The 27,701-nt window shown below is 45.2% G+C and overlaps 1 protein-coding gene across 5 annotated transcripts; it reads left to right on the top strand.

Annotated features, from left to right (window-relative positions):
• Nucleotides 1-27,701, top strand: LOC125708690 (voltage-dependent calcium channel beta subunit-associated regulatory protein-like). 5 transcript variants are annotated; one of them, XM_048976424.1, is made up of 11 exons: nucleotides 63-130; nucleotides 3,387-3,426; nucleotides 4,109-4,182; nucleotides 8,404-8,549; nucleotides 10,280-10,335; nucleotides 11,375-11,537; nucleotides 11,927-12,098; nucleotides 12,535-12,687; nucleotides 13,038-13,266; nucleotides 17,571-17,760; nucleotides 20,500-27,701. In XM_048976424.1, the coding sequence occupies exons 3-11, from the start codon at nucleotides 4,135-4,137 to the stop codon at nucleotides 21,887-21,889; spliced, it is 2,547 nt and encodes an 848-aa protein (XP_048832381.1). In that variant the 5' UTR covers nucleotides 63-130; nucleotides 3,387-3,426; nucleotides 4,109-4,134; the 3' UTR covers nucleotides 21,890-27,701. The 5 variants fall into 5 exon arrangements, with proteins under 5 accessions (XP_048832377.1, XP_048832379.1, XP_048832381.1 ...); XM_048976420.1 differs by lacking the exon at nucleotides 3,387-3,426 and having other exon boundaries at nucleotides 1-130; XM_048976422.1 differs by lacking the exon at nucleotides 3,387-3,426 and having other exon boundaries at nucleotides 41-130; nucleotides 4,037-4,182.

Raw genomic sequence — 27,701 nt, 5'->3', positions numbered from 1 at the left:
GTCTTAAATCATAGGGTTTCATTCATAAATACGTCTAGCTTTTAAATCAAAATTAAGCTGTTCGAGGAAGATTGTGCGCCATTGGTTTCTGTCTAAATATCTCTGCATGGACCACATGAATTACAATTAGGTGAGTCTTCTGCCACTCAGTTTATGTTCTGCCTAGTATAGGCATGGGTCAGTTTTCTATCAGTTCTCGTTCATTTAACATAGCATTGTCTTGTGTGTTCGAACCATAATTTGGCAACGAAGCATGTAGCAGAAATAATTGTGTTTGTTTTTACCCGTTTGTTTTATTCTGGAACAAACAGCGTCTGTTTCAAAGAAGCAATTGTTCTATGTTTAGCGCTGTAGCCCACGGAGAATAATGTCACAATTACGAGCATGGAACAGCTATAAGCATTTAGGAAGCGACGCAAAAGGTTTAGTTGTGCATCTGAAAAATTAACGTCTGAGCGACAGTGAAATTTCGGTCTTACATATGTGTTTGTTACAGATTATATTATTAATTTATCAACATTTGGTGTTATGCGTTATTTACAATTCATGTATCCATAATTATATATATATTGTAAGGTGTGCAAAACGGAGAACATAATATTGGAAACAACATTAAATGCATTATGAGCTGAACAGCATTTAGACTCCGGCTATTCTGCTATTTTGCTTGCATCCGTCCACCACGAATGAGCCACATCGGTAATGATTTTCAATGCGCAGGTTGTTTAGCGCAAATGGATACAATGATGTATTTCGGTTTATTTGCTTTTAAAAAGGAAACTATTTCAATAGCAATGCGTTTTCAGTCCAGATAGTGCTTTGGGGCAAGTGTAACTGGTCTCCTAGACATGACGGAAAAAACAGTATATTTTTAAAACATAAATTTCAGCTAGTTACAAATGGATTTTTAGACAGCCGAAGTAGTCTGCATTCCTTACTAGAAGATATTAGGTTTGGATCATAAATAACCCAATAGCGGTACTCAGTTAGAGAGGTGATGCAAACCAGTTCAGCTGTCCAAAACCCCATTTGAAACCAGTTGATTGGTTCTGCTTCTACATGGGACTAAAGTAAAACGTGTATAAGTCGCGGATAGCTCATCTAGAGGTCGATTGGAAGAGTTGCTTACACCATATCGATATAGATAATATATAGATATCAAAGAAAAGGCGATTCAATTTTGACGGGGATAATGCCAAATAAATATCAATGCATTAATATATTGATAGACGTACCATCTAAAGTACGTCCAGAAATTATTATCCCAAATAAGAAAGCCATCTAGCTGGTTTGGAACATGATGTATATAATCCCCGTATAACATACGCAATTTGCTAATACTAACGAACGTATACGGGCCCTTAAAGGCACTGATAATGCAATATGATTTCTCTAACACCAGAGAAATTCAGGACGTGTGAATCAGACAAACCTGAGCCTGCATTCTGTTGCCGTCTGTATATATAGTAGGGACAATATCATTAAACAAATTCAACAAATATATAAATCACGTAATGCCACTAATTATAGATTATAGGGTGACATTTAGATTCGAAATCCTTGTATAATGGCCTTATTACACGTAAACTGCATATAAAACACGCTTGGCCTTGACATGAAAACTGCTATCGATTATAGACCTATAATATTTTAAAAGTTTTCTTTTACGAAAACTTTGAATGGTTTTATTTAAGAATAACGCTTATCGTTTATATGGAACCGAAGGGAATATTGACTTGTGTCTTAGCAATGCCGTACTCCTTTCTCGGACAATTCTGTTGTTTTATAAAGTCTATGCATCTGCCTGAATAAAGTAAATCTGGCGACTAATTAGATGTATAATGCATGTAATATATCGAGATTAAATATTTTCAGTACCCCTGTCATTTGCTGTATTACGTAGTGTACATGGACCAGCACATGGACTTCATACCGATGACAGAATCAGCCTCCAGTTACATAATTGTGTCTCACTGTTTGTGATGCTTGTGTTCACTGCTTAGATAACAGAATGTAATGTCACGAATATGGGAATATCCAAGGCATTTGTAATTCAAACTGGGCGTAGTTCCAATTCCTATAATTACTGTAAAACCCAAACGATCGTATATGTTTTTCTTCTTTTTAAAGAATGCAACCATAAAACGGCGGATATACTTAATGAGGTGCTTGCATGTTCAGTCTCTGTCACCCTGATCTCCTCTTACCCCTCCCCCACAGCTAAAAGATATGCAGTTAGGCTAGCTCTCCATTGTGGACTGCCTGCAGTGTGTGATTGTGTGTGTATGTTCCCTGCAATGGACTAGGATCAAGTCTCCTGCCTTATGTCTTATGCTATGATGATGTCGGCTCTAAGTCCCCCAAGATAATGATTATATACCACTATTATACTGCAAAATGTCGGTGAAAGGCATAGGTAGGTGTTTGGGAGAATATTTCATTGCGGTAACACCACAAATAACAAAACAATAGTACATCGAAAGGCTTATCTTTCATGCAGAAACATTAAGATGGGTTCAAAGGCAGTGAAATCGTTCTGAAGTATTTTGGTACTTAGATGTTACCATCTTGACACCTGTAAGCGTTTAAAAATGTTTAGTGCGTTCTGAAAACATTTTTTTTGTCTGCTTTAAACACTAGATAAATGACTTCTTGCAGTAGTAAATTGCCAGAGGACAGTAAATTACAACTCTGTAGCGACGTCTATTCATATGTAACTTGAAAATAGAACACTAACAGCAACCAAATGCAAGTAATTGGCAATAAAATGTTACATTTCTATTGCCTTTTATGTTGTAGTCTAGTGACCTGCACATCTTCTGTTTATGAAATGTAAAAATGATTTGGTTATTTACCTTTGTTTCACAGTTAATGTATAATATATGTGTAAGGTCTGATGGTAAAAAAAGCAATATATGGAATATTCTGCACCAGTCGAATCTGATGAAGTGATTGGGGCCTGGATGTGGAATTAGCATTCATATCATAGCCTCAGCGATATTATCGTTGCGTGTAATAATGACGTTTCTGGGTATGATACCAATCTGTCCCTACATCTCTCTGTCTGTCCTATATGACTCTGAACATCAACACATAGATAAGTCGCACTGGCTAGGGATGTGTTACGCTTATAGCAAAACGAAATCTCCCTTATGTTTCATTTGTCCATCATTAATAGAGGCACGTTTTACACGGATTATTGCACATATATGACCTGTCAGATATGTCGTTTATAGAAATGGTTTCTGCGGGCGGAATGCCTTCATTTCATGGAATTGTCGGGCTTCGTAGAACTTTTGAAAAAAAGGAGCGTCTGCGCAGGCATACGCAGGCGAGTGAGGCAGGTTGGCATCGGGGAGCCTCAGATCATTTTTGCTGCTTTGCAGGGAGAGGCAACGCAGACGCGGCACAGAGGCTTCTGTCGGGGTAAGAGCCGACTGGCGGGGGTCTCGCAGGACCAGTGGAGCATACTCCAACCTCTCATGGGGCGTGCTGCCGGTTCTCGGCGTGTGAATGGAGGGGGGGGGGTGGGGCAGGCCCTTAGGGGAGGTCAGGGATGCGGTGTCGCTGTGTTTGGGGGCCATTATTCCCGCAAAGGGAACGAGAAACACCGGGAGTTTCGGGAACGCTGCTCGGCAAAAAGGTGTCCCTACTGGAGCCGTTCCAGCACGGGAAAAACAGCCAAGAGGCAGAGTAGGCGGATTACAAGGGTCGGGCCTGGCGGGGTGAGGCGATGCGGTGAGATTCTGCCAGCGTGTCTCAGATGGAGCCCAGCCACGTTTCTGCCGCATGCTTCACTCACGCCAACCCGAGACCCTTCGCCGCCTGAGCTTGACGTCATTTTTGTCATCCTCCGAAACAACAGGTGACTGAGGGCCATGCAGGAAGCAGCGCAGTATGGCCCCCCCCCCCCCTCTCTCTGTCAGGCCCTCATAAATATTCTACGCTCAGCAAAGGCAGATATCATCGCAGAGCTGTGCCGGAAGGTTCTCCTGCTATAGTAACTTCTCACTGTTTTTCCTTTGTTGTCGTGAAGGTGAACTGTTGGGCGGGAGTCGTCGTGGCGTTACGGAGGCAGCTGCGTAACGTCTCATTCCCTCTCCCCCAGGGGGACGCTGACGTTTCGCCTGGACCATGAGCAATGAGTCTACCGTATGGAAAAACCTGACAGAAACCACCACCGTAAGTAAGGCGTCATCTCCTCCCTGGGCAAATTGCAGGTCAACGAGACATGTGCTTTTGCCATTTAGAGGGTGAAATTAGCTTGTGTTGGAAAACAGGCAAATCAAGTGTCGAACGGTGTTGATGATCCCATAAGGATGTGGTCGTTAGGAAGAAGCCTTTTAGTCGTACATTTTCCCATGTCGCGCCAACTCGCGCTAAATATAGCGGAGGTTGAGCGTGGAGAACGATTCCAGCAGCCCGTGTTAGGTTCAGGTTCAGTCGGACGTAGCCGCAGAAAGCGTGAACAGCCTGTGTTTGTGTTATTTTGGCCGTTGTGAAGGGGCTGGATAGTGAAAGCCACAAGGAGGCCCTCTGTTTGGAGATCTTCCCGGGGTGTCGTGCAGAGATGGCAAGCAAACATGCCCCCCTCCTGCAGCCGACATCTGTCATAGCTCAGTATATCTAAACTCTTACCTTGTTTCCATTAGCCATACTTACCTGCACAAGAGCGCCGTCCAGAGCTGGACTGGCCGCACGTTTCACGCTGCCTTCCTGTAGCCCCTTTATTTAGCAGACGTGGGTAGGCGATGCTGAAAAGGATGTTATGATGACGACGTGGATTTCAATGCTATCCTTCATGTATTCCAGCCGGAAAATGTTAGGCCAGCCTAATTGAATGTCAGTTATGGAAAAGAAAAGATTAGAAGAGCTTTAGAAGAGCTTCTAACATTCACTTACGGTAGCTAAGTTTGCCTGCATTATTATTTGTTATTGAGTAATTATGCATCATAAGTAGCCAAGAGTTTATTCTAAAATCCATCCATCCATCCATCCATCCATCCATAATCCAACTGCCAACTGCCAATATCCCTGAAAGCACTAGGCACAATTTAGGGTCTATCCCTGGGCACAGAAACATATGCTATAAGCTATCTATTTATTTTCAATTATTTGCAGATGAGCAGCTTATAAAATTGAATACATTTTCACCTTAAACCCTATACACAAAATAGGAATTACATGTAAGTTATTGAAGGAGATAATGCAGTGAGAAATTCTAGTGCCATACGTATTACTGTATGGATGTTAAGTTTGGAGCTGCACTGTGGCTCACTGGTTCACAGTGTAACTTCCCAGCTCAGCAACTGGGCATTTAAATCCTTCTTCCAAGCTCTGTGTGGGGAGTTTGGACCTTCTCCCGTGTTTTCACAGGCTTCCTCCTGAAGTCCAAAAACATGCGGTTAGGTGAATTTGTGTCTCTAAACTGGCCATAGTGGGTGAGCGTGTTTCAGGAGCAAACTGATTCCCTTTCCAGAGTGTCCTCTACCTTGTGCCCTGGGCATCTTGGGAGACGCTGCAGACTCGGCACAACCCTGTCCTGGACAAGTAGATAGATGGATGGATGGATGTCTTATGTGCTGATGAATACACACTTTTTTCCTGTCTTCTTGGCTTTTGGCTTAGTGCTGCCTGCCCGCTGTTCAATAACTAAAAAAACACTCCCGCCCTACACAGTTTGAATGAATGCTGAGTGGCCCCCAGCAGAGATACATCGATGATATTAGAGGTATCCAGGTCTTCCAGAATGGAGTCTGCTGTGAATAGCCTCATAACAGAACAATGATCGTGTTGTTGTTTCGTCATGCCATTACTCTGTGTGTGAATGGAGGAAACAAGTATAGTCTTAGTGGAACACCTCCAGCGGACTTTGGAAGGTCCTGCACTGTGGTGAGTGATCAATTAGGGACAAAGGTACGTCTGATATTTCATGGTTCTGGGTGCAGGATGTCATGTACATGTCTGTAAAGCATGAATCATGTCATATATCGATTGTGTTCATATACTTTCGTAAGGGGGGGGTAGTTAGCAGTGTCACCTCACACCTCTGGAACCTCGGTTCAATTCTCTGCCGTGGTTCTTTGTGTGTGGACTTTGCATGATCTCCCCGTGTTGCTGTGGGGTTTCCTCCAGACACCCTAGTCCCCCCTCCCCATGTACCCATAGCCTCTGGGATAGGCTCCATACCCCCTGCAACCCTGAACAGGACAATAAGTTACTGAAAATGGATGGATGATCTGTCCAGGCTCAATAGATTTTTGATATTATTCCATTTGGAATTATTCTACCAGCATTGGGGACAGTACTGAAGGTGGTGACCATAAGTGCTCCTCCTTTCGACCAATCAGCAGCCCAGTCACCATGTATGACAGGCCACTTCTCCAATCAGTGTTGACACGATGGCACCATGTGACTCGTACTGCGGAATAAAAGTCGGCCTCAGGAATTTGTGCCTTTGAGGTGTCCATGCAGGCACAGAATTTGTGTGGGGAAAGCAATGTCTTGAATTTATTGACTTTGTGAATTTTTTTTGTGTAATTAAGAAAAGGACAGTGTCACTATCTTGTTATTGTAGTTGCAATTCATGAACCATGCTATTTTCTCTTTATGTTATGGTGTTTTGTTGGAGGAAACTCAATCCCATGAAACACAGAGCGTAAGGCTGAGCATACCAAGCATGTCAGTTTGATTAGTATGTGTGAAATTTTAGGAGAGAGGAGGGGGCAGAGCGTTTGAATGTGCACCCTACACCCTAGTTAGTTTGCTAGGGTGTAGGGTGCTAACTCATTAAAACAACACACAGATATTTAAGCAGAAGGCCACAGACTGTAGGTAGCCATCGCACTTGCCCGATGTTGGTACTGTAGGGACTGAAATTGTCACTTGATTCCCAGTCACTCCAGAATTACCCTGCCACCTAGAACTGCAACTGCAGAGCAAAACCAATTGAATTCCCCCTTCTACACCTTAAAAAAATGATTATTGTGAAGCCCTCATACATTCATGTTCAGTAAATGGCAGCTTATTTCCGGCTGTTACGCAGTGTGCTGGTTCTAACTATAACTATGTATTTGCATATATAAATGGCTGCAATTTAATCTCATCTAAGCAAACCTAAGTGCAGCAGGATGTCCTGGGAGGCTGCATCGCGTCTGCCTTCAGTGCCGGCTCTCTGTGTAAATAGCCCTGCGTGTGTGTCTGGTGATAGACTGGCATCCTGTATGCACTGTAATATGCTATTGTCCTGTTCCTCATAGCTAAAGCCCTTATTAAATGAGGCTCACGGCAGTATTTCTAGGTCTCGGGTGTGGCTGAGGAGTCAGACGGCGCAGGATGAAAGATAACTTTAAGGCGCACTTGGGTGCTGCTAGGCAAAAGGCGATAGCCGAAGAATAGGGAGTCTCTCCACTTAAGAATAGGGAGTCTCTCCATTTAAGAATAGGGAGTCTCTCCACTTAAGAATAGGAAGTCTCTCCAAATACTTAAGAGAAGACACAAGCAGATTACCTGAGATGGTTTCTCTTCACTCGTTTTCAATGAGACAACCTTCTTTTTTTGACAGTTATTAAAAGGCATCAAAAGGAATGGTTATGTAAGGGCTGCTGTATCTCAGTGATGGCATTATAAAACTATCCATCCATCCATCCATCCATTTTCCAAACCGCTTATCCTACTGGGTCGCGGGGGGTCCTATCCCGGAAGCAATGGGCACGAGGCAGGGAACAACCCAGGATGGGGGGCCAGCCCATCGCAGGGCACACTCACACACCATTCACCCACGCATGCACACCTATGGGCAATTTAGTAACTCCAATTAGCCTCAGCATGTTTTTGGACTGTGGGGGGAAACCGGAGTACCCGGAGGAAACCCCACGACGACATGGGGAGAACATGCAAACTGTAACACATGTAACCCAGGCGGAGACTCGAACCCGGGTTCCAGTGGTGTGAGGCAACAGTGCTAACCACTGCACCACCATGCCGCCCCATTATAAAACTATATGGACTAAAATTAATATCATTAAATACAATTTCATGCTCCCCGGTCGCCCAGAGAAGGATGGGGTCCCCTTCCGAGTCGAGGTTCCTCTCAAGGTTTCTTCCTGCTAGAGGGAGGTTTTCCTTGCCACTGTCGCCTCAGGCTTGCTTGGTTGGGTTCGGGCCGGTTATATGTAAAGTGCTTTGTGACAATGACTGTTCTTAAAAGTGCTATATAAATAAAATTGAATTGAATTATAGAAACATATACCAATTTCATATAACAGATTTAACTTCATTGACCGCAAGCCATATTTGACTTGTTCGATGGCCTCTTTACTCACGGACTGACGTTCCTTCCTTTCAGAGCCACCTTCTCGCTATCCTCTCGCACTAATGAAGCTCTGCCTCTCCCCTGCACAGATTATACCCCAGGAGCCCGACAAGCAGGACGGCTATGTGCTGCTGTTGGTCCTCCTGTCCGTGTTTGTGGGCGGAGCACTGGTCTTGCTCTCGGTCACACTGATCGTGTGTCGCCACTGCTGCAAGGGAGACCGCTGCTTTTCCAGGTCAGGCCCTGACATTTCTGCCTTTCGGCACCATGGACTATGACTCAAACAAAACAACCTGTGTTCATATGCATTCACCATAACTTAAGAAACGTCATTCTTTCTAGTATTTGGTAACCTGTAATGAGCTTTTGGGGCAAAATGCACTGTTAATCTTTCCTTTTCAGGCATAACACGAAGCCAGCATTCTATATTTGTCTGCCTGTCCCATTTATTTGCCATTAGAGGCTCGGTTCCTGCTATGGCCAGATATCAGTAAGTTAGTCAGCAGCCGGACAGGGCGGAACAGTATCGACTGAGCAAATGACGAGCGTAATGAAATTTCATAGCAGCCTTCAGGGGTGATTAATCTGGTCCCGCCGAGGAATCAGGTCCGGCTGAGGCCAACAAAAACCAAGATGCCAAAGGAGATAAAAGCACAGAGATGTGTGACCTAAAAACTCCCCGTGGCGGGACAGATAACACCCAGGGGTTTACAAGTATCCATGCCCTAGCATCTGGCTGCCGTCGCTGCGGGCGGCAGCACGTGTGCCTGATCTAAAATAACTAAATATACAGTAACAGGCAAAAGTTTGGGCACGTCAAGCCGCCTACAAAGGAGAGTGATAGTGTCGCATCACATGACCTGGCCATCTGACCTAAACACAACCGGGGGCGCCGTAAAGGGGCAGGGGGGGTCAATTAGGATGATTCCTGAGTGACAGGGGCTTGAAAAAATTTGGAACATAATTGGATTGGTCTGGGTTGGGGTCCCAATATGATATGCCTTCACGGGGCCCAAAATCTCTGACGACGCCCCTGAACACAGCAGAAATGGTTTTGGAGGAGTTTTCTAAAAGTGGCCAATGAGAGCTCAGCATACGTGGGACCTCCTTCAGGACAGCTGGAAACGCATCACAGGAGGCCACCTCATGGAACCGGCAAATCCTGTCCCCAGGATTTCAACTGGCAGCCTTCTAAGTCCCCCGTGTCGCCCCACCCCCCGACACGTTTAATACTGTGTTTGGTCAGTACAGAATCCATATATATTAATTTATAGTTTTGATGACTATTCTAAAATGGAGAAAATAGTACAAATAAACTTTTCTATGGGTAGGTGTTTCCAAACTATTCACTGTATAGATATATTCAAGGTGCAAAAATGGTTCTATATTAATTTTGCATGCAGCTCCGTGGTAGATACATGTTTTCATTTTGCTCCATTCTCATACATTGAATATGATGTTGCAGTTGTGAAACAGCCACTCACTTTGCCCCCCCCCCATCTCCTTGACCAGTAATGATTTCAAATTTTTAGCAAAGCCCTTATAATAAGCTAAAGAATGTCCTACATATGCATTAATAAAAGTTACATTACCAAAGAGGCTACATGAAACTACTGCAGACATTCTGGTGATTCTAGATGGAGTTGGCTTGTTGACTGGCAGAATGTTTTGACATTTATTCATTCATGTACATCTATCTATCTGTCGGCATTAACTTCCAGACTGTTCTGCTCTGAAAGGACTCTGATGTGTTACGTCTTTATGCCATTACGGCTTAATGGAGATTTTTAATTTCTAACCAGACTAATATCAAACTGGCCCCTCTGACTTAATTAAAAGCCCTGAAATAAAAGCTTCTGGGTTATTCATGTGTCGCTCCAAGGCGAATGCTGTTCCTCAAAGCTGTGCTTTCCTGGCCCCTTAAGACTCATAAGTGTATCTGTCCTTGTCGCCTTCCCTGACCAGTGATGATCCGGAGAAAACCAACGTGACGTACCAGGAAGAACCTCAACCAGTACCAGGTAAAATGGCACGTCGTCCCCGCCGCTCTGCCCCTCTGCCAGCGGGTCCCAACAAGCAGTTAAACCGCAAAACGTCCATAACCAGACATTCCTGACAAACGCTGACATGCCAGCCAGGAGAAGTAAGTGTTTCCTGCTGTGTGATGAAAACGTTGCTCCCCTCCGGTTTCCAGAAGGCAGCTTAATCTACATACAAAGGAAACACTGGACAGTATGATGATATTCCCATTGTGTTCTTTGAATGGGAAAAATTGAAGCATTGTGAAATTATGATTACTGCTGGCATAGTTCTCGACTTATGGAGCATCATCCTATTTTGCAACGTTTTCTTTTCCGCTTAAATTTTCTGCTTAATTCCGCCACCTGAGCTGGCAGCCCTACAGTAAATTCGAGGGGCAGCTCTACAATTCAGGACCCCCCCCCCAACACCACCATAAATTGAGACACAGACACACCACATGGCGACTCCCAGTGGTCTGCTAGTACAGGGAGCCAAGACACATTTCTGCACGTCAGGAAATGCTAACCACAGCCAGACAGCTGAGGGACGATGACGTGAGGCTGAAATTCACATGCAAATACCTTTGTGCGAAAGAAATGTCAGTCTTATGTAACTTTGGGCTGAGTAGGTGTTCCGCTTACATAACTTAAAAGATGCATCGCGTTCTTTATTATGCACCCATTCATCCTTCCATTCATTTCAGTTCCAGTTCAATTTTTATATAGCGCCTTTCAAAACACAGTCTCCCCAATGCACTTGATAAGTAGTTGGTTATTACATCGTTTGTACAAAATGGTGAAACGGAGAAAGGGAAAGAAAGAATGCCAGAGGACAAGGAGGAGAGGAACCTAAAAACATCTAAGGGTAAATCCATCCATCCATCCATCCATCCATGTCCTAACCGCTTATTCTGGTCGGTCATAATTTTCATCATTTTGATTAATTGATTGTTCGCCAAATAGAGGGGCTCTGTACCTTCCTGCAGCCGTACATTTGCCCACATCCCCACAGTCCTAACAGGGCCCCCGTCTCTCGCAGAGATCACCATCCAGGTGGACGAGGCCGACTGCTTGTCCACCTCTAGCTGCCACGATGTGGAGACGGAGCGTTTCCTCTCTACCGGCACGACCGGCCGACGCGTCTCCTTCAACGAGGCAGCGCTCTTCGACCACGGCAAGAAGACGCAGGAGAAAGGCCGCAGGTCAGCCATACCCTCCGGGGTGATGCTGCTCCCCCATCAGGCCGCTTTTTAAACTGCAGACGATAAGCACAACCTTGCAGCCTTGTGTTTGAAATGGTTTCCGTCACGACGTGATTTAATAAGTGGTGAATTTGCGGTTGGTCACATGGTGCATCTGCTAGTCAGAGAGCAAATAAATATCAAGGATATAATTACCATTAAAATGACTTTTATTGGTTATCATTTTTTACCATAGACTTATTTACACTTATTAATGTACCAGCCATTCTGTAAAATAATAATTTACCCAAAATGCAACAATGTAGCAAAAATTCTTCAAGCATCATTTTGAAATTCTCGAAAATGATTCTGTGTCTGATGTGATTGGGTGGTTCTGCGGCCAATCACAGGTACACCCTCACTGAAGGGGACTTCCATCACCTGAAAAACGCCCGGCTGACGCACCTGCAGCTCCCGGCATCTGCCCTGAAGATCGTTACCATCCACGAGTGCGAGTCATCTGACAACAGCATGGCAATGGCCACGTGCCCTCCCGTGAAATCCAGCCTCTCCATCTTCCAGGTAACACCCAGAGCGTGCTCTCCATCTTCCAGGTAACACCCAGAGCATGCTCTCCATCTCACTCTAAAGATGGTGCCAGTTACTCTGAATGATTATAGATAACTAACATAATCAAACGCGCAAAATGTATTGGAGAATTAAAAAATACTTGGATATATTAATTATATAGCTTGACAAAGTGACTGTTTTTTGACGCTCACATTGTGCCTAGTTCCGTACAGCATGGAGCCTGCATGCGTACGTGTGTGTGTGTGTGTGTGTGTGTGTGTGTGTGTGGGGGGGGGGGGCATTTTTTGGGCCCCACAAGGGACAACTCATTTTCATAAAAATCTGTGACTGCAAGAACTAAAACTGCCAAAAGTCTCGTATTTTGTTTGGTTACTTATGAGATAAAGATATGAGTACAGATATGTGTGTGTGTGTGTGTGTGCTGCAGCCGCCAGTGTGTGCACTTCCACAGACGGCCTTGACGGGCCTGACCATCAGTCTGAACTCTCCCCTCCCTGGAGACACGCTCAACTCGATGGTGGACACCAGCTTCAGTCAGGGCCCCATGTCTGCTGGCTCGGAGGCCCTTTGCTCTGGCGCCGTGAGTCACCCAGCTTGGGTGGGGGGGGGGGGGGGGGGGGAAACAACATATGACGAGTGGGCAGTATGTGTGGGAGTAGCGTGTAGGCTGGGTCAATGGGCGTCAAAGGTTTGTATAGCAAGGAAAAGAGAGACTTATTGGAAGATGGTGAAGACACAGTGGAGCAGGTCTGACTGCCTTCCACGGCAGTGTCACCTCTTACCTTGTGGGCGCCCGCCTCGGCCTTGGCAGACAGGTGTCTTTTGTGCCTGATCTGAAAGGCCATGAATAGCTGTATTCACGTCATGCTGTCCCTGACAGTGATGGCCCCCGCTCACGCGGCCTCCTGGCCACCCCCATTCTTCCCACAGATTGAGGCGATGGGAGCCGCCCCATGGACTGCCAACAGCCTGGGCATGGCTGGAGACGGGGCCCCCGCCCCGGGCACCCCCCCGCCTGGCGGCTCCGGTCAGGGCCACATGCTGCAGTTCTTCACCAAACTGCGCCGCCATGCCAGCCTGGAGGGCACCAGTCCCTACTTCAAGATCAAGAAGTGGAAACTGGACAGCAGCCAGCGAGCCTCCAGCCTGGACACCAGGGGTGAGTGCTCTCCCCCCACCCTCAGCCTGGTGCCCCTCACTCCCCGCTCGCCGAGGTCTCAGACTCCTAAGGATCCGGCGCTGAAGCTGTGCTTCCCCCAATTAACTCGCATCCAGCCCCAGCGGGCGTGTTATTCCTCCACTTATGCTCGCTCCGAAGACATCCCAGCATGCTCTGCTTCTCCTTTTGATACTGCAGTCTGAAGTGTGGCTGGAAACACAAACGGCACATGCAGAACTCGCTGTTTGTAACGGAACTCTCTAAACTCACCAGCGCTCTAGAGCACAGACATCGGATATATTAAACATCCCAGGTTTATTTTTAAACTTTACTGGTGATCCATAAACTTACTAACGACACAAATAAAACTGTAAAAATGTATTAAAATCATAGGAAAACTTACTAAGTTGTCCCCTTATTATTACCTCACCATTGCTAGTTACGCTAGTTAGTTACGCATGCCAGCTGGCACGAGGATCCACTAACAATTAAACAATTAACCAACTGTAACAAATAATAATGCTATAATGGCTACATTATGAGGTCACACAATGGAAGTTTTAACAATGCACAATCAAACAATGCAGCAAACGCATTCTCACAAGCTCAGAAGGGTAATTTTTCCCAGAGATCGGCTCTTGGGTTTGAGGACAGTGGTTTAAAATGCGGATCGCGTTTCAGTATCCACAGTGCTTCCATCATGAGGTGAACAGTGTGAATCAGGGGCCCAAGGTAGGTTATGATACATATTCTAAAGCAGTCAGTTCACCTCACGCTCTCCCAGAGTCACCTGTGTCATTAGGAAACCGTGCCACTGAGTGAGTATTAATGACCTTTGAGGCAGAGGTGGAGCCTTTGGAAATGAACGTGGGATGAATGACTTACGGATATTTAGATGATTGGATCTACAATGGCATTAGACCTCTGCTCTCATCGCCTTCATTAAGTTTCTCCTCTTCCATTCTTCCTCCCTCGTAGGCGAGCAATGACGTTAATTCCAAATCAATGACAATTGCATTATCGGGAGGCTCTCTGGCAGCTGGAAGGTGGAGGGAACCTAATTTAGCAATTCATTACATCGTTTGACATGGCATCCCCTAAACACTGTGTCCAGGTCTGACTGGCATCACATCACATCCTGATGTGTGTGTGTTGGTGTATGTGTGGTCATGTATATATTACATTGAGCGGGACACGATGTGGTAAAAACTGTTTTTTTGGAGACTCATTTTCATAAAAATCAAAAAAACAAAAAAAGGCTCGTATTGTGGATACTTAAGGTTAGGGTTACTTAGGGTTAGGGCTGGGTAGGGGTTAAGGCTGTCATTTTTGGGATTAGGGTTATGCACAAAGACATGAGTGGAAAGTTGCCATATGAATATGTGTACTGTTTGTGTGTGTGTGTGTGTGTGTGTGTGTGTGGTAGGACACAGATGGTGACGCATTTGACCTCACCCTAAGCATTGTCCCACTGGCCATGCTCACTCTCTTCCCCTAAAAGCTGGATGATGTTCAATGCATATTCCCATCTTTAACAGAATGCTAAATGATACAAAATGTGTCAGTGACCTCGTTTTCACCTATTTCTGTTGTTTCACCCATTTTCATTCACCGAAATGACAGATTCACAAATAGAAGTTTCTGGGGGGGGGGGGGGGGGGGACACTCCTGGCATGAACGTCATAAGAATATTTTTTCCTAACCTTTTGAATCCCATCAGAATGTTCTGCACCGCACTGTATGAAAGCAGTTCCCTACTGAATTTCCCGTTAACATACAAATCCATATCTAAAATTAAAAGCAGCCAGCTAACGAAAGTCCCACTTTATAAGGCTTCACTGAAAGGCTGCTCCATTTAAGGTCATTTCCAAGCTTGGGCTTCTTCTGACAGTCTGGCCACTACCATCATCAGTCATAGCAGGACTGTTACTGTCCCTTAACTTGGCTATTACCCGCTACATCCCTTTTCTTGTCATTGTGTTAAACGACAAGATGAAATCAAAACCTATTTTTAAATTATGATTTATTTATTTGTTTGTTTCTTTCGCTTTTTATGGAAAACTGTAAACGGCGACGGGTTGGCGTCCCGTGCTGGGCTGTTCTCAGCCTTGCGCTGATAGTTTCCGGGATAAGTTCCAGACCGACCGAAACCAAGTCCGGCCCTCGATTTCACATCCAGGCCTTGTTTTCAGTTCCCCCAGGCAATTAGCTTAATAATTACTGATTCTGATTGGCCACAGAGGCTTCACACCTGACTCACAGGTAAAGGAAGGCTGGGAAATCAGCAGGGCTCAGTCCTTGAGGACCGCGAATTGAGTAGCACTGCTGTATAATTAAAATATATATAATAAAAGCTTGGGCTTAATTGGCTGCAGTTGGGTTTATTAGTCCAACTGGGTGAATAAATGAATAAAAATAAACATGTCACACTCGACACAGCACTTCCTTCTGTGGCGCACACACAGTTGAGTCAAACGCCGTAATCACGCCGCTACGTTTTACTCTACATATATTTTCCATAAATTCCCGGTGTGGAATTACGAGAGTGTAATAAAGTGGCCACCCGCGGCTTCATAAGTGCAATTCATTCAAAACCGGTGGAAGAATTCAGAACATATGGATTAAAACTGCGCGCGGGTTCGCGTAAGGCAAACTGTAGATGGTGCTTCATGACACTATCAGGCCCACACTTCAGATTAACTGCAAATACATTCTTGCGAGCAAGTGCTAATGAGCAGAATGGAGCGGTGCGACACCAAGCAGCAAGACGAGTGCGAAATGCGCTAAAAATACTGCAGTCAAAAAACGAGGGCTAAAACTACCTGTCAACGTACTTTTTTTCTGCTCTATAACGACAAGCAGTAGTGATGATTGCGGATCGATACTTGATGTATGACTTGCAATCTGCGGTAAGTTTCCCAACACCGCGGTGTCTCTGCTCAGAGTGGCTGGTGACGCAGAATCCTCTGCGAATTACGCTACATTAGTCATTCGTGTCATACGTGGATGCTGAAGATCGCTGACATGTGAGATGCTAGATTCGAGCTGCCGTCCGTCGCGCAGCTTAGCCTAGATGCTAGCTTAGGTCTGTTTGCAGCACAGAGCCCCTTGCATTGCCTCTATACTGTACCACGTGACTTAAACTTCATGTGCTTGGCTGTGTCGTCCCCAACCGACACCGATGAAGACATTCGGTCCGGTGCTTGAGCCCTTGCTCAGACAGATGGTCGTATGACGCAGGGTTCTTTCCCTCCAAATCCATCTGGGCATCTCCCCAGATTACTGCAGACTCCCCACCGGCACCCCGGACCACACAGCACATGGAGGAGAGCAAAGACCATTTTAGACGGGTCCCGGGTCATCTACCGTTGCATCAGAGGCATGCCTTAAAAACATCAGACCTTTCATACTTGCAACTACATATATTTCCTTGTGATATATCCACAGTTGTATGCTTTCTGTTGTATTATGGCCCTATGATTTGTTTTGCATTCTCAAAAGCCCATTTAGAGCTATAAGGAGAAGCTTGCATTAGCTGATATTAGCAAAAAATGTTAGACATATTTACATAAGTGTATTAGACAGGATGCTAATGTATACAAAGAAACCCAGCCTAATTACTGTATATACAACTCGTATTGAACAATACATTCATAGCATTTAGGTACAGTCCACTATTTACGATATGGCAAGTCGAGATCAGAAAGAAAATGGCCAAAAGTTTGGGTGCATTTACGGTAATGCTTGATGAAAAACTTGTCGCTTATGGTGACAGGTTAATATATCCACCCAACTCTCCATCACACAGGATGTAACTCTCTTACATAGCCTTCGTTTGGTAATAAAAAGCGAAGTCCTTAAAACTCATTTAACACTCAAGGATTTTTGTATGATCCTTAAACAATAAATGTTTCTGTTTTGTTATATTAATGCTGTTTAATAGTTAAAGGTACAAGAAATGAGCCTTTATGGATGCTGAACAGCTAGTAGTATCTGACCCATTCGCATAATTGTCTGCGAAAAGCAATATAACTCACCGTGAAAAATGTCATTCAGCATAAAATTGTGTTCAGTGGGGTCTTCAGTTTCACTGAGTTTAATCGACTTGTCATCCGAACATTTTGAAAAAGAAATGTTTTTTGACCAAAAAAAAAAAAAAAGTTTTCGTTAGTTGTTGCAGGCAGCCTTTGTGTTTCAGTGTTTCACTGTCACACATTAATGCTCCCTGGGTCTTCAGAAGAAGTACACAGACCTTCTTGGTGGGCTTCCTGAAGTGGGCTTACCGCTGTCACCGTGTCCCCTAGGGTCCCCCAAGCGGAGACACTTCCAGCGACAGCGTGCTGCCAGCGAGAGCATGGACCAGGAGGAGCACGAGAGCCATCGCGCCGACATCATCCAGTACATCGCGCGCAGGCATGACCCCGCCTACTGCTGCGGCGTTCCCGCCCCCAGCTTCCTGTCCCCGCCCTCCAACCCACCTCCCTCCCTCGGCAGGTATCTTTAATTCCTTTGGCACTCATCCACTTCGCCACATCTCCACGTCCATCGCCGCTCCTTTGTTAAACGCTCTGTGTCTCGCATTCAGCATGCTAACTTTGAAAGAAGCCACCGCATGTGGCGTGAAAGCGTCGCATTCTTTACTTCATATAACGGGGATGTTACACAGTGATACTGAGGCAACAGTTCTTCATTCCGGCAAGAAAGTTGCAGTGGCCTTCAAGACATTTTAGTTAGTACAGGCTCCAGAGTGCAGTGTGGGGTACATCATGGAGCAGGGCACCAGTGGCCCCGCCCACTGCGATGGAGACCTCTGTCAGTCCTGTGCGGTGTAAGCGTTGATTATCGCCCTTCAAGTGTAAGAATCGGACCCCCTGTCTCTTTGCACATGGAAGAAAGCTTACGGACAGCCAAGACAAAACTAAATAAATAAATAAATCCAAGAGAATGTCCTTCCCAAGCACATTTTTAGCTTGTGGTCCTGGCATGCAGTACTTAAACGGCTGAAGACTGTAGCATATTTAAATATTGTATGAAAGACGCTAAATAATTCAGTGAGAAAGTTACAATCTTGTCATGAAACTTAGAATTGTTAGTAGTGTAGTGAATTGTTTCTTTATCTAACACATGTTCAGCTAAAAATACTGTTTCCGAAGATATACAAATTTAATACACTGAACAAAAATATAAACGCAACACTTTTGTTTCTGCTCCCATTTTTCATGAGATGGACTTAAAGATCTACAATTCATTCCAGATACACAATATTACCATTTCTCTCAAACATTTCTCACAAATCAGTCTAAATGTGTGATAGTGAGCACTTCTGCTTTGCTGAGATAATCCATCCCACCTCACAGGTGTGCCACATCAAGATGCTGATCTGACATCATGGGTAGTGCACAGGTGTACCTTATACTGCCCACAATAAAAGGCCACCCTGGAATGTGCAGTTTTGTCTCACAGCAAAATGCCACAGATGCCACAAGCATTGAGGGAGCGTGCAATTGGCATGCGGACAGCAGGAATGTCAACCAGATCTGTTGCTCGTGCATTGAATGTTCATTTCTCAACCATAAGCCGTCTCCAAAGGCGTTTCAGAGAATATGGCAGTACATCCAACCGGCCTCACAACCGCAGACCACGTGTAACCACACCAGCCCAGGACCTCCACATCCAGCAGGTTCACCTCCAAGATCGTCTGAGACCAGCCACTCAGACAGCTGCTGAAACAATTGGTTTGCATAACCAAACACTTTCTGCACAAACTGTCAGAAACCGTCTCAGGGAAGCTCAACTGCATGCTCGTCGTCCTCATCGGGGTCTTGACCTGACTCCAGCTCGTCGCCGTAACAGACTTGAGTGGGCAAATGCGCACATTCGATGGCGTCTGGCACGTTGGAGAGGTGTTCTCTTCACGGATGAATCTCGGTTTGCATTGTTCAGGGCAGATGGCAGACAGCGTGTGTGGCGTCGTGTGGGTGAGCGCTTTGCTGATGTCAATGTTGTGGATCGAGTGGCCCATGGTGGTGGTGGGGTTATGGTATGGGCAGGCATCTGTTATGGACGAAGAACACGGGTGCATTTTATTGATGGCATTTTGAATGCACAGAGATACCGTGATGAGATCCTGAGGCCCATTGTTGTGCCATACATCCATGAACATCACCTCAGGTTTCAGCAAGATAATGCACGGCCCCATGTTGCAAGGATCTGTACACAGTTCTTGGAAGCTGAAAATGTCCCAGTTCTTGCATGGCCAGCATACTCACCGGACATGTCACCCGTTGAGCATGTTTGGGATGTGCTTGACCGGCGTATACGACAGCGTGTACCAGTTCCCACTAATATCCAACAACTTCGCACAGCCATTGAAGAGTGGACCAACATTCCACAGGCCACAATTGACAATCTGATAAACTCTATGCGAAGAAGATGTGTTGCATTGCATGAGGCAAATGGTGGTCACACCAGATACTGACCGGTTCTGAGTCCCCAGACCCCCAATAAAGCAAAAAACTGCACATTCCAGGGTGGCCTTTTATTGTGGGCAGTATAAGGTACACCTGTGCACTACCCATGATGTCAGATCAGCATCTTGATGTGGCACACCTGTGAGGTGGGATGGATTATCTCTGCAAAGCAGAAGTGCTCACTATCACACATTTAGACTGATTTGTGAGAAATGTTTGAGAGAAATGGTAATATTGTGTATCTGGAATGAATTGTAGATCTTTAAGTCCATCTCATGAAAAATGGGAGCAGAAACAAAAGTGTTGCGTTTATATTTTTGTTCAGTATAAATCGATGCTTCACATTAAATAACATGAATAATCTAAGTAGGTCTTTTTTAAGTGTAGTATAAAGGGATGTTTAGGGATATAAAGCTGTAAGTTTGCGGTGGCAGGATGGTTCATTTGGCAGCGCCATTTCCTCACACCACCAAATGTGAGGATTTCACTTTCCATCTTCTTCCCATGGATCGGTATCCCATCCAGGCTGACCCCTATGCATTCTGGGATTGACTGTAAACTCTCTGTGACCCTGACTGGAAAATATATGGCAGGCATAAGGCTGTGTTTGCTTAGAATGCATGTATGGTTCAGATGTGTAATCCTTAAATCCATATCATAACATCTATTCTTGTGAGCCATATCACTGTTATTACTCTCAGTATATGAGAACACGCTCGGATCTCCACTCTAACACTGGTGTGACACGCTGCGCCCAATACAGGTTAGAGGTTGAGGTGACGGTGGAGCCCAGCTGTAGTGGAGAGAGAGGAGTAATCGGCGCCTCCCCGGAACCTCAGGAGGAGGGGGCGGAGGCGGGTGCAACCTGGCGGCTAGAGAGCATGGAGCCCCAGACACTTTACCACGACATCTGGACCCTGCGGGCTTCGCTGGAGCAGTATGCTTCATCCGACCAGAGCAGTAACAACGACAAAGACTCTGTGCGGAGTGACGCCGACAGCGTCTGCTCACTGGGGGGCGGCTCCGAGAGGCGGGGGCTGCCCAGCTACCCCTCGCAAGACGTTGAGGATGAGCTGGAGGGGGATGTGGAGCTGAGCGGTGAGGAGGCCCGAGGCAAGGGGGGTAAGCAGGACAGCGTGGACTCGGAAAGAGGGAGTGATGGGGAGTCAGGGAACCGCAAGCTGCTTCAGATGGACAGTGGCTACGCCTCCATCGAAGCCCCCTGCAAGGCCCCGGAGGAGCTGCGGTTGTTCGGCAGCTTGGGCAGCCCCAAGGACAAAACGGCGTCCGAGAAGCGGCGGTTCTTCACCAGTGCTGGGCGCAAGGGCACCGTGTGCGAGAGCTTCGAGGCTAGCTTGGAGGAGGAGACGGAGGACGAGGCAGCCGGGGGCAGCAGTGCTGAGGCCCAGAGTCCCATGGGCTGGTCGCCGTACGGCCAGATGTTCACCTCGCGGGAGCCGGCGCAGCGCCTCCGGCGGCGGGACTACAGCATCGACGAGAAGACGGACGCGCTCTTCCACGAGTTCCTCCGACACGACCCCCAGTTTGACCAGCAGGAGTCGCCGCTGCGATCTAAGCACCGCTCCCGCGTGCACTTGCGCAAGCAGTGGCAGCGTTCCAAGCAGTACAGCGACCCCGGCGTACACTTGGTGCTGCCCCTCGACCGTCAGCGCAGCCCGCTCCGCCGTGGCGACAGCGTCAACTACCCGCTCGACACGTGCTACCATAGCACGCTGCCGCGCATCATCAGCGCCCCCGACGAGGAGGCCAGCGAGGGCACGTCCAGCGCCGGCGAGCCTGAGTGGGCGGAGCCTGAGGAGGACAGGTGCAAGGTCAGTCCAAGCAGCAGCGGCAGCAGCCGGACCATCAAGGAAGAAGAGGGCCGCTTATCCTGCTCGCCTCCTCCTGGCTCCGACGGCGCGCTGGAGCAGCCCGAAGATAGCCGGCAGCCCAAGCACCTCCCCGAGCCACCAGACGAGCGGCTGGCCCCACCCCCTCCCGGCTACGGGCCGCAGACCATCACGGCCGAGCTGACTGACAAGCTCACTGCCAATCTAGAGGAGAGGCTATACACCAGCCTCCGCAAAGCCAAGGACAGCTCCGCGTGCATGGTAGCCGTCACGCGCGCTTCTCCTGACCACAGCCCAGTGTAGCGGGACTCTGCTTTCCCCCTCCAGTTGCTCCTCACAGATTCTTCAATGTTAATTCCACTCTCTGGCTGTCCAGCGTCCCCCCTTAGATGAAAGATGACCAGTTGGAACAATCCAGAAACCTACTCGTGTCTTATGTTTCTTTAATTCTTTTTTTTTTTTTTTTCTTTTACTGCTGTATGCCTTTTCCCAGTGTGGTAAGTGAAAACTTAAGGAACGTACGTGCCCTGTGTACTATTCATTCCACTGTGAAATTGGGTGCTATTCGATTGGGTCGGACCACTGCAGTGAGGAGGAGGTGTGACCTGCTGACAGACACCTGGGCTAGATTGTCAGTGCTGTGTTGCAAGTGCTCTGTAGGGTCACTTTATAGCTTAGCTTGCGGTAACAATTCAGTTTAGGGTCCATGCTCAACATAGCCGTTGAAAAGGGCTTATTATTAAGGAGCTATAAAAGTATTTAAGAACTTATTAATGAATATTAACATATTCATTGATCTATTTTTTTTTCTTAAAATGTTCTACTTATACATTGACCATATAAAATAAGGTGTAACATCCATCCATCCATCCATTTTCCAAACCGCTTATCCTATTGGGTCGCGGGGGGTCCGGAGCCTATCCCAGAAGCAACGGGCACGAGGCAGGGAACAACCCAGGATGGGGGGCCAGCCCATCGCAGGGCACACTCACACACCAGTCACTCACTCATGCACACCTATGGGCAATTTAACAAGTCCAATTAGCCTCAGCATGTTTTTGGATTGTGGGGAGAAACCGGAGTACCCGAAGGAAACCCCACGACGACATGGGGAGAACATGCAAACTCCGCACACATGTGACCCACCATGCCGGCCCCAAAGTGTAACATCCATCCATCCATTTTCCAAACCGCTTATCCAACTGGGTCGCGGGGGTTCCAGAACCTATCCCGGAAGCAATGTGCACGAGGCTGGGAACAACCCAGGATGGGGGGCCAGCCCATCGCAGGGCACACTCACACACCATTCACTCACACATGTACACCTACGGGCAATTTAGCAACTCCAATTAGCCTCAGCATGTTTTTGGACTGTGGGGGGAAACCGGAGTACCCGGAGGAAACCCCACGACGACATGGGGAGAACATGCAAACTCCGCACACATGTGACCCACCATGCCGCCCCCAAAGTGTAACATGTTATTTTTAATTAAGACCCCTTTTTAGAATTTGTATCAAACCAGTATGAAATAGAGCTATCATCACTTCATTCATTAATTATTTTTATCGCATTTTAAGACAAGTCAGTGTGGATTTGTTTTGCTTCGTATTTATATATAATTTCAGGCACTGGAACAGACAATCGCAACAAGGATTTATTGAGAAATGATTACACTATATCTAAGTCGTATGCCTTTTGTTTGAAAATGCATTTTTCCATTTAACTTATGGGCAGCTTATGTGTACGTATCCACTCCCCAGCCCCATACCATCAGTTGTCTAGGAGGTATTAATTAAGCTTATTAGCGGTCTGTAGAAAAAGAGTGTTTGGACAATTACATCCATCCATCTCTTCACGTGTGGTAAAAGTGCTCCGACTGTGTCGTTTTTGTGCCCCTCTGCGGTCAGTGGGAGGGTCACTCAGCAGGGTAATACTGCTGAGTGACGCATTACTGCAGCCGTGGGCACTAAAGCATGTGTGGGATCGCATTTTATCACGGCGCATTTTAGACAAGCCCGTATTACATTTATGTATGTTATGTAGGGGTCACTGCAGTGAAACAACAGGGTTAGAGTAAGAGAAATACTACGCGATCTGTAATGCAGCAAATGCCTTCCTTTGTAATAGTGTGCGTCTGTACGTGCCACAAAATGCCATTATAGTCACACACAGGGAAAGTAGAAAGATTTACATTTTTACTTCTTATACATTTAGCAGATGCTTCTGTCCAGAACACATTCCAAACATACGTGCTGTTGAGGAGCAGGATCGACTCAACAACGTTTAACAAAGCAAGAACCTAAGGGAATATTTTATCTGTCTTTTCATTAAGTATAGTTTTCTGTCAGCTTTATTTGCGGTGTAAATGGAAAAATACTTTTTAATAGCATTTGTTATATAATTTGACTGATGTTCACTCAGTAAAAGTCGTTCCCGTCTGTCCGACCCCATGCTGAAGTGCAGCGTGAGACAATACGCCGACTTTAGCAATTGAATGCATTTGATCATCAAACAGAGGATATTGCAGAGCTAACCAAACACATGCTATTTTTAGCGGCCATATTCGCCTTAATGTCGGGAAGCGGTATCTCGTGGTGGCGATCACAGACGGCACGCCTCTTACTTTGCATGTTGACTCTCAGCACATCCCGCAATTACTGATCATTTGCCTAATAGTAAGCCATAAAGGTTATTTGCTTTTCAGGCATGGGAAAGAATGATTTATGACGCTGTACCAATAAACCCTTCGAGTTGGTCAACTGTAGAGCTCCTGTACTGATGACATTCTCCATTTAACGGATATTTGCATAGCATAGCATTTGAAGGCTACATGTCTATCAGAAAATGACAGATTTAATAAGTTTGCTTGTTGAGGCCACATCTTATCGTGGTTGATGGTGACCATGTGTGTTGCTGAAAAAACAGAGAGGGTCACTCATTACATCTTTTATTATGGTGTAACCTGCTTCCAAAAAAATCTTCACAGGTACTTTTATGTTTTTTCTCATCGGTTTTGTACTTTTAAACGGGTACACCTGAACTTATGTGTTACTATGACAACTGTCTTTGAGGTTTATAGCACTTAGGTAAATAGATAGTAGTGATCTCGAGTTTATAAAAGCAGTCAGGCTGATTAGGATGAGTAATGTAGTAAAGATAGATCCAGGACATGGTGTTTTTGACGTCTTTTACTTGGTTTTCACTGGGAGTATTTTATTAGGATTACTGTTTATAAGATGAGTGTTTTTTTTTGCGTCTGCTGTACCGAAGAGGACAGCTCTTAAATGCAATATAAATGTATAATTAGTCCTTCTTCAAAGCGAGGTTTATATACCTCATGAATGTGATTACGTTTAATGCACCACTTATATTATAAGTCAGACTGACATCGAACAAAGACTAAAAAATTGAAATTATGTTTTACTGTAACACTCAGATATGAATGGTCTAAAGGTCAGTCATGCTGTAACTTCAGAACTAGTAGCTGTTTGCTATTGCAGCTGTTCTTGTTGACTGAATCATTTTACAAAGTATAGTTTTCAGTAACTTATATCATTAACAAATAAATGGAAAACTAACCTAGTTTACCCTCCCCAGTAGCTGGATTAACTGGACAAAAGCTTGTAGGCCACTATTTTGGTCAGCTAGTTAGTTACTTTCATGCATAACATTGAGCAGCTATGGGCTAACTGGAAAAGAAGAAAATCAATGTTTATCTTTAAGAGTTTTTACATTTCTTTCTCTTTCATTGGCAAGAGGCTTATTATTTTGCTGATTAACATAGCAGTGGCTTCATATTAATAACTTACGTACAGCTCCTTCCTATCCCTGACCAAATACAAGAATCATGCATGGCACTGTGTATTTGTGGGTGAACTGCGCGCATTAAAATTTGCACATATTATTGTTTTACATTTATCCGAAATGACTTTGCAGTTTCACTCATTTATAGGGCTGGGTATTTCATAGTTAGCCACCACTCCCCCTGCTGGCCAGATTAAAAGGTGCACTTATTCCTGAGAGTATACCCAAATCGTACTGAAGGACAGTTTACTCCGAGTACTTTCCTCTTACTGAGGCTGATATTTTTAGTAGGCAGAGAATGTTAATTTGTATTATGACGTTGGTTAGAATGAGTCATAAGTGAGGCGTAATATATTCCCCTTTAACCCAAGGTTTTATGAGTATTGCCTGAGCAGAATCGGGGATGGGGGGGGGGGCATTCATCACCAGTCAGCATATCCCAAAGTGAAGTGTGCAGCTTTCAGATGAGATTACCTGCACCACTGCTGCAGGAAAAACGGGACTCATACGTCTGCTTCACATCACCAAGTAACTGAGGTCCTTCAAGTGTCTTTGCCATTAAATAGTTGCCTAGGCTGGGATTTTGGTTTTATTCAGGGAATCATGACTGGAAACACAACGCGTTTCTTCCAGAATAAGAATTATCTCACATCAGTGTCTCCCGTATTTATTTTAATATGCTGCCTTGCTGTATCTGAGTAGTTCAATAGTAAGCTTTCATAATACTGCTAAGAACTCTAGGAAGCTGGAATTGCTACATCCCTTTTCATACATTCTAACAAAATTAACAAAAAAAATGAATCTGGAAAAAAAACAGTAATGAAAAGACCTGAGAACTGTCCAAGGCTGCTTCCTCAGTAACTGGAGGCAATTATTTCATGTTGCAGTCTTTAATAACATTTTTAATGTTTCTTCATTCCCTTTGCCTCATTTGTGAGAATCGGGCTATGTTTTCCAATGTGCTTTCACTTTTTGTTGGAGTTAGAGGTAAATATCGTACATTTATACAACAGACAAACTTGTAAGAAAACCAAAAGTTATTAGCTGTAGTCAAATCCAATTTTCACAATGAGCTTTGCCTTACTTACACTGCCAGAATAATTCCTGCAGATTTATAAGCTTTTACACTCTGCAAGTCCTCAGTGACCCCGGATCTTGCGTGTGGAATGGAAGCCGGCGTTGAAAATCTGTCTTTTGCGATACGGTCTTGTTTTGCGGCGTGCCCCCAGGGGTCGGGCTCCTCAGTCGCCGCGTTGTATGAGTTACAGTGCAGCACTGACACCCCAAACGATGTGGGACAACCAGCTGAGTCAGCTGTAGGCCACTCACTGCCCAAATCTCATTTTGCTGTAGCCACAGTCAACTGGGAGCTCAGCCAGAGTGTCTAAAAAGCCTGCAGAAACCCAGTTTATGATGTCAACATCTTTACGCCAGTTTCATTTGTATGACTTGCTTATGGTTTGTGATTTAACTGGAGACATTGCAACAATTCTGACCTTTCAAAACACCCAGGACCACATCCCGCGATGTCGACGTCAAGGGAACATGAATTCTGGCGGACTGAGCAACGTTATTGGGATATGATTTGACATATTGCTTTAGAAGTATATAAACGACAATTTAAATGCATAAAAATATATAGATAGTCGTATATATTAATATATATATAGATATTTTTATGTAGATCAAATTAGTTTAGTATAAAGAATGATTGGAGATGCTCTATTATTCTGCCTTCTTATGTGTCAAGACACTGATTCAAGATTGTTTTTGTATCATAACTACTTTGGGTACTCATGAGTATTCTTGAGTAACCCATTCACGAGTATCAGCCCATTTTAGTTTCGCATCTTTGTTAGATTTGTTTATACTTAAGCTGATTTTCGAGCTGTTAGAGAGTATGATGGGCATCGTGTACTAAAGAGCAACCTGGCTGAGACATTGATACATTACCTGCCTACTTTTGCATGTTTTAGTGAAGAAGTGTTTCCCCGGGTGCCTGTACTGAATCAACAGCATAATTGTTCATGCCGTTTTCTTTTTGTATATTTAAAATAAACCATTCAAATAGCATTAGGACTCTAGGATTCTTTTTTTCTTTTTACTTTTTGGATCCTGTACCATTATATATTTATTCATGACATGCGAGCAGATGGATGAGGTTTTGTGAAATATATTTCAAAGAAAAAAATATTTCTGTATTCCTGCTTGCGATGTGTTTTGCCTGTTTCTGAAATATATATATGAAAAATCGAGCACTTTCAGATTTTGCCTTTGCTGACCCAGACTTTAAAGCCGTGAAGGACCAAA

The sequence above is a fragment of the Brienomyrus brachyistius genome, chromosome 15 (genome assembly GCF_023856365.1).
Source record: "Brienomyrus brachyistius isolate T26 chromosome 15, BBRACH_0.4, whole genome shotgun sequence".
In the NCBI taxonomy this organism is placed as follows: domain Eukaryota; kingdom Metazoa; phylum Chordata; class Actinopteri; order Osteoglossiformes; family Mormyridae; genus Brienomyrus; species Brienomyrus brachyistius.
Note: the sequence above shows the minus strand (reverse complement) of the source record. Positions and strands in the feature narration are given on the sequence as shown.

Excerpts from the sequence above, each read along its gene's own strand:
- LOC125708690 (XM_048976420.1), top strand. The coding sequence starts at position 4,135 with ATGAGCAATGAGTCTACCGTATGGAAAAACCTGACAGAAACCACCACC. Across the intron at positions 8,550-10,279 it reads GGAGACCGCTGCTTTTCCAG|TGATGATCCGGAGAAAACCA; the intron begins GTCAGGCCCTGA and ends TTCCCTGACCAG. Across the intron at positions 10,336-11,374 it reads AGAACCTCAACCAGTACCAG|AGATCACCATCCAGGTGGAC; the intron begins GTAAAATGGCAC and ends CGTCTCTCGCAG.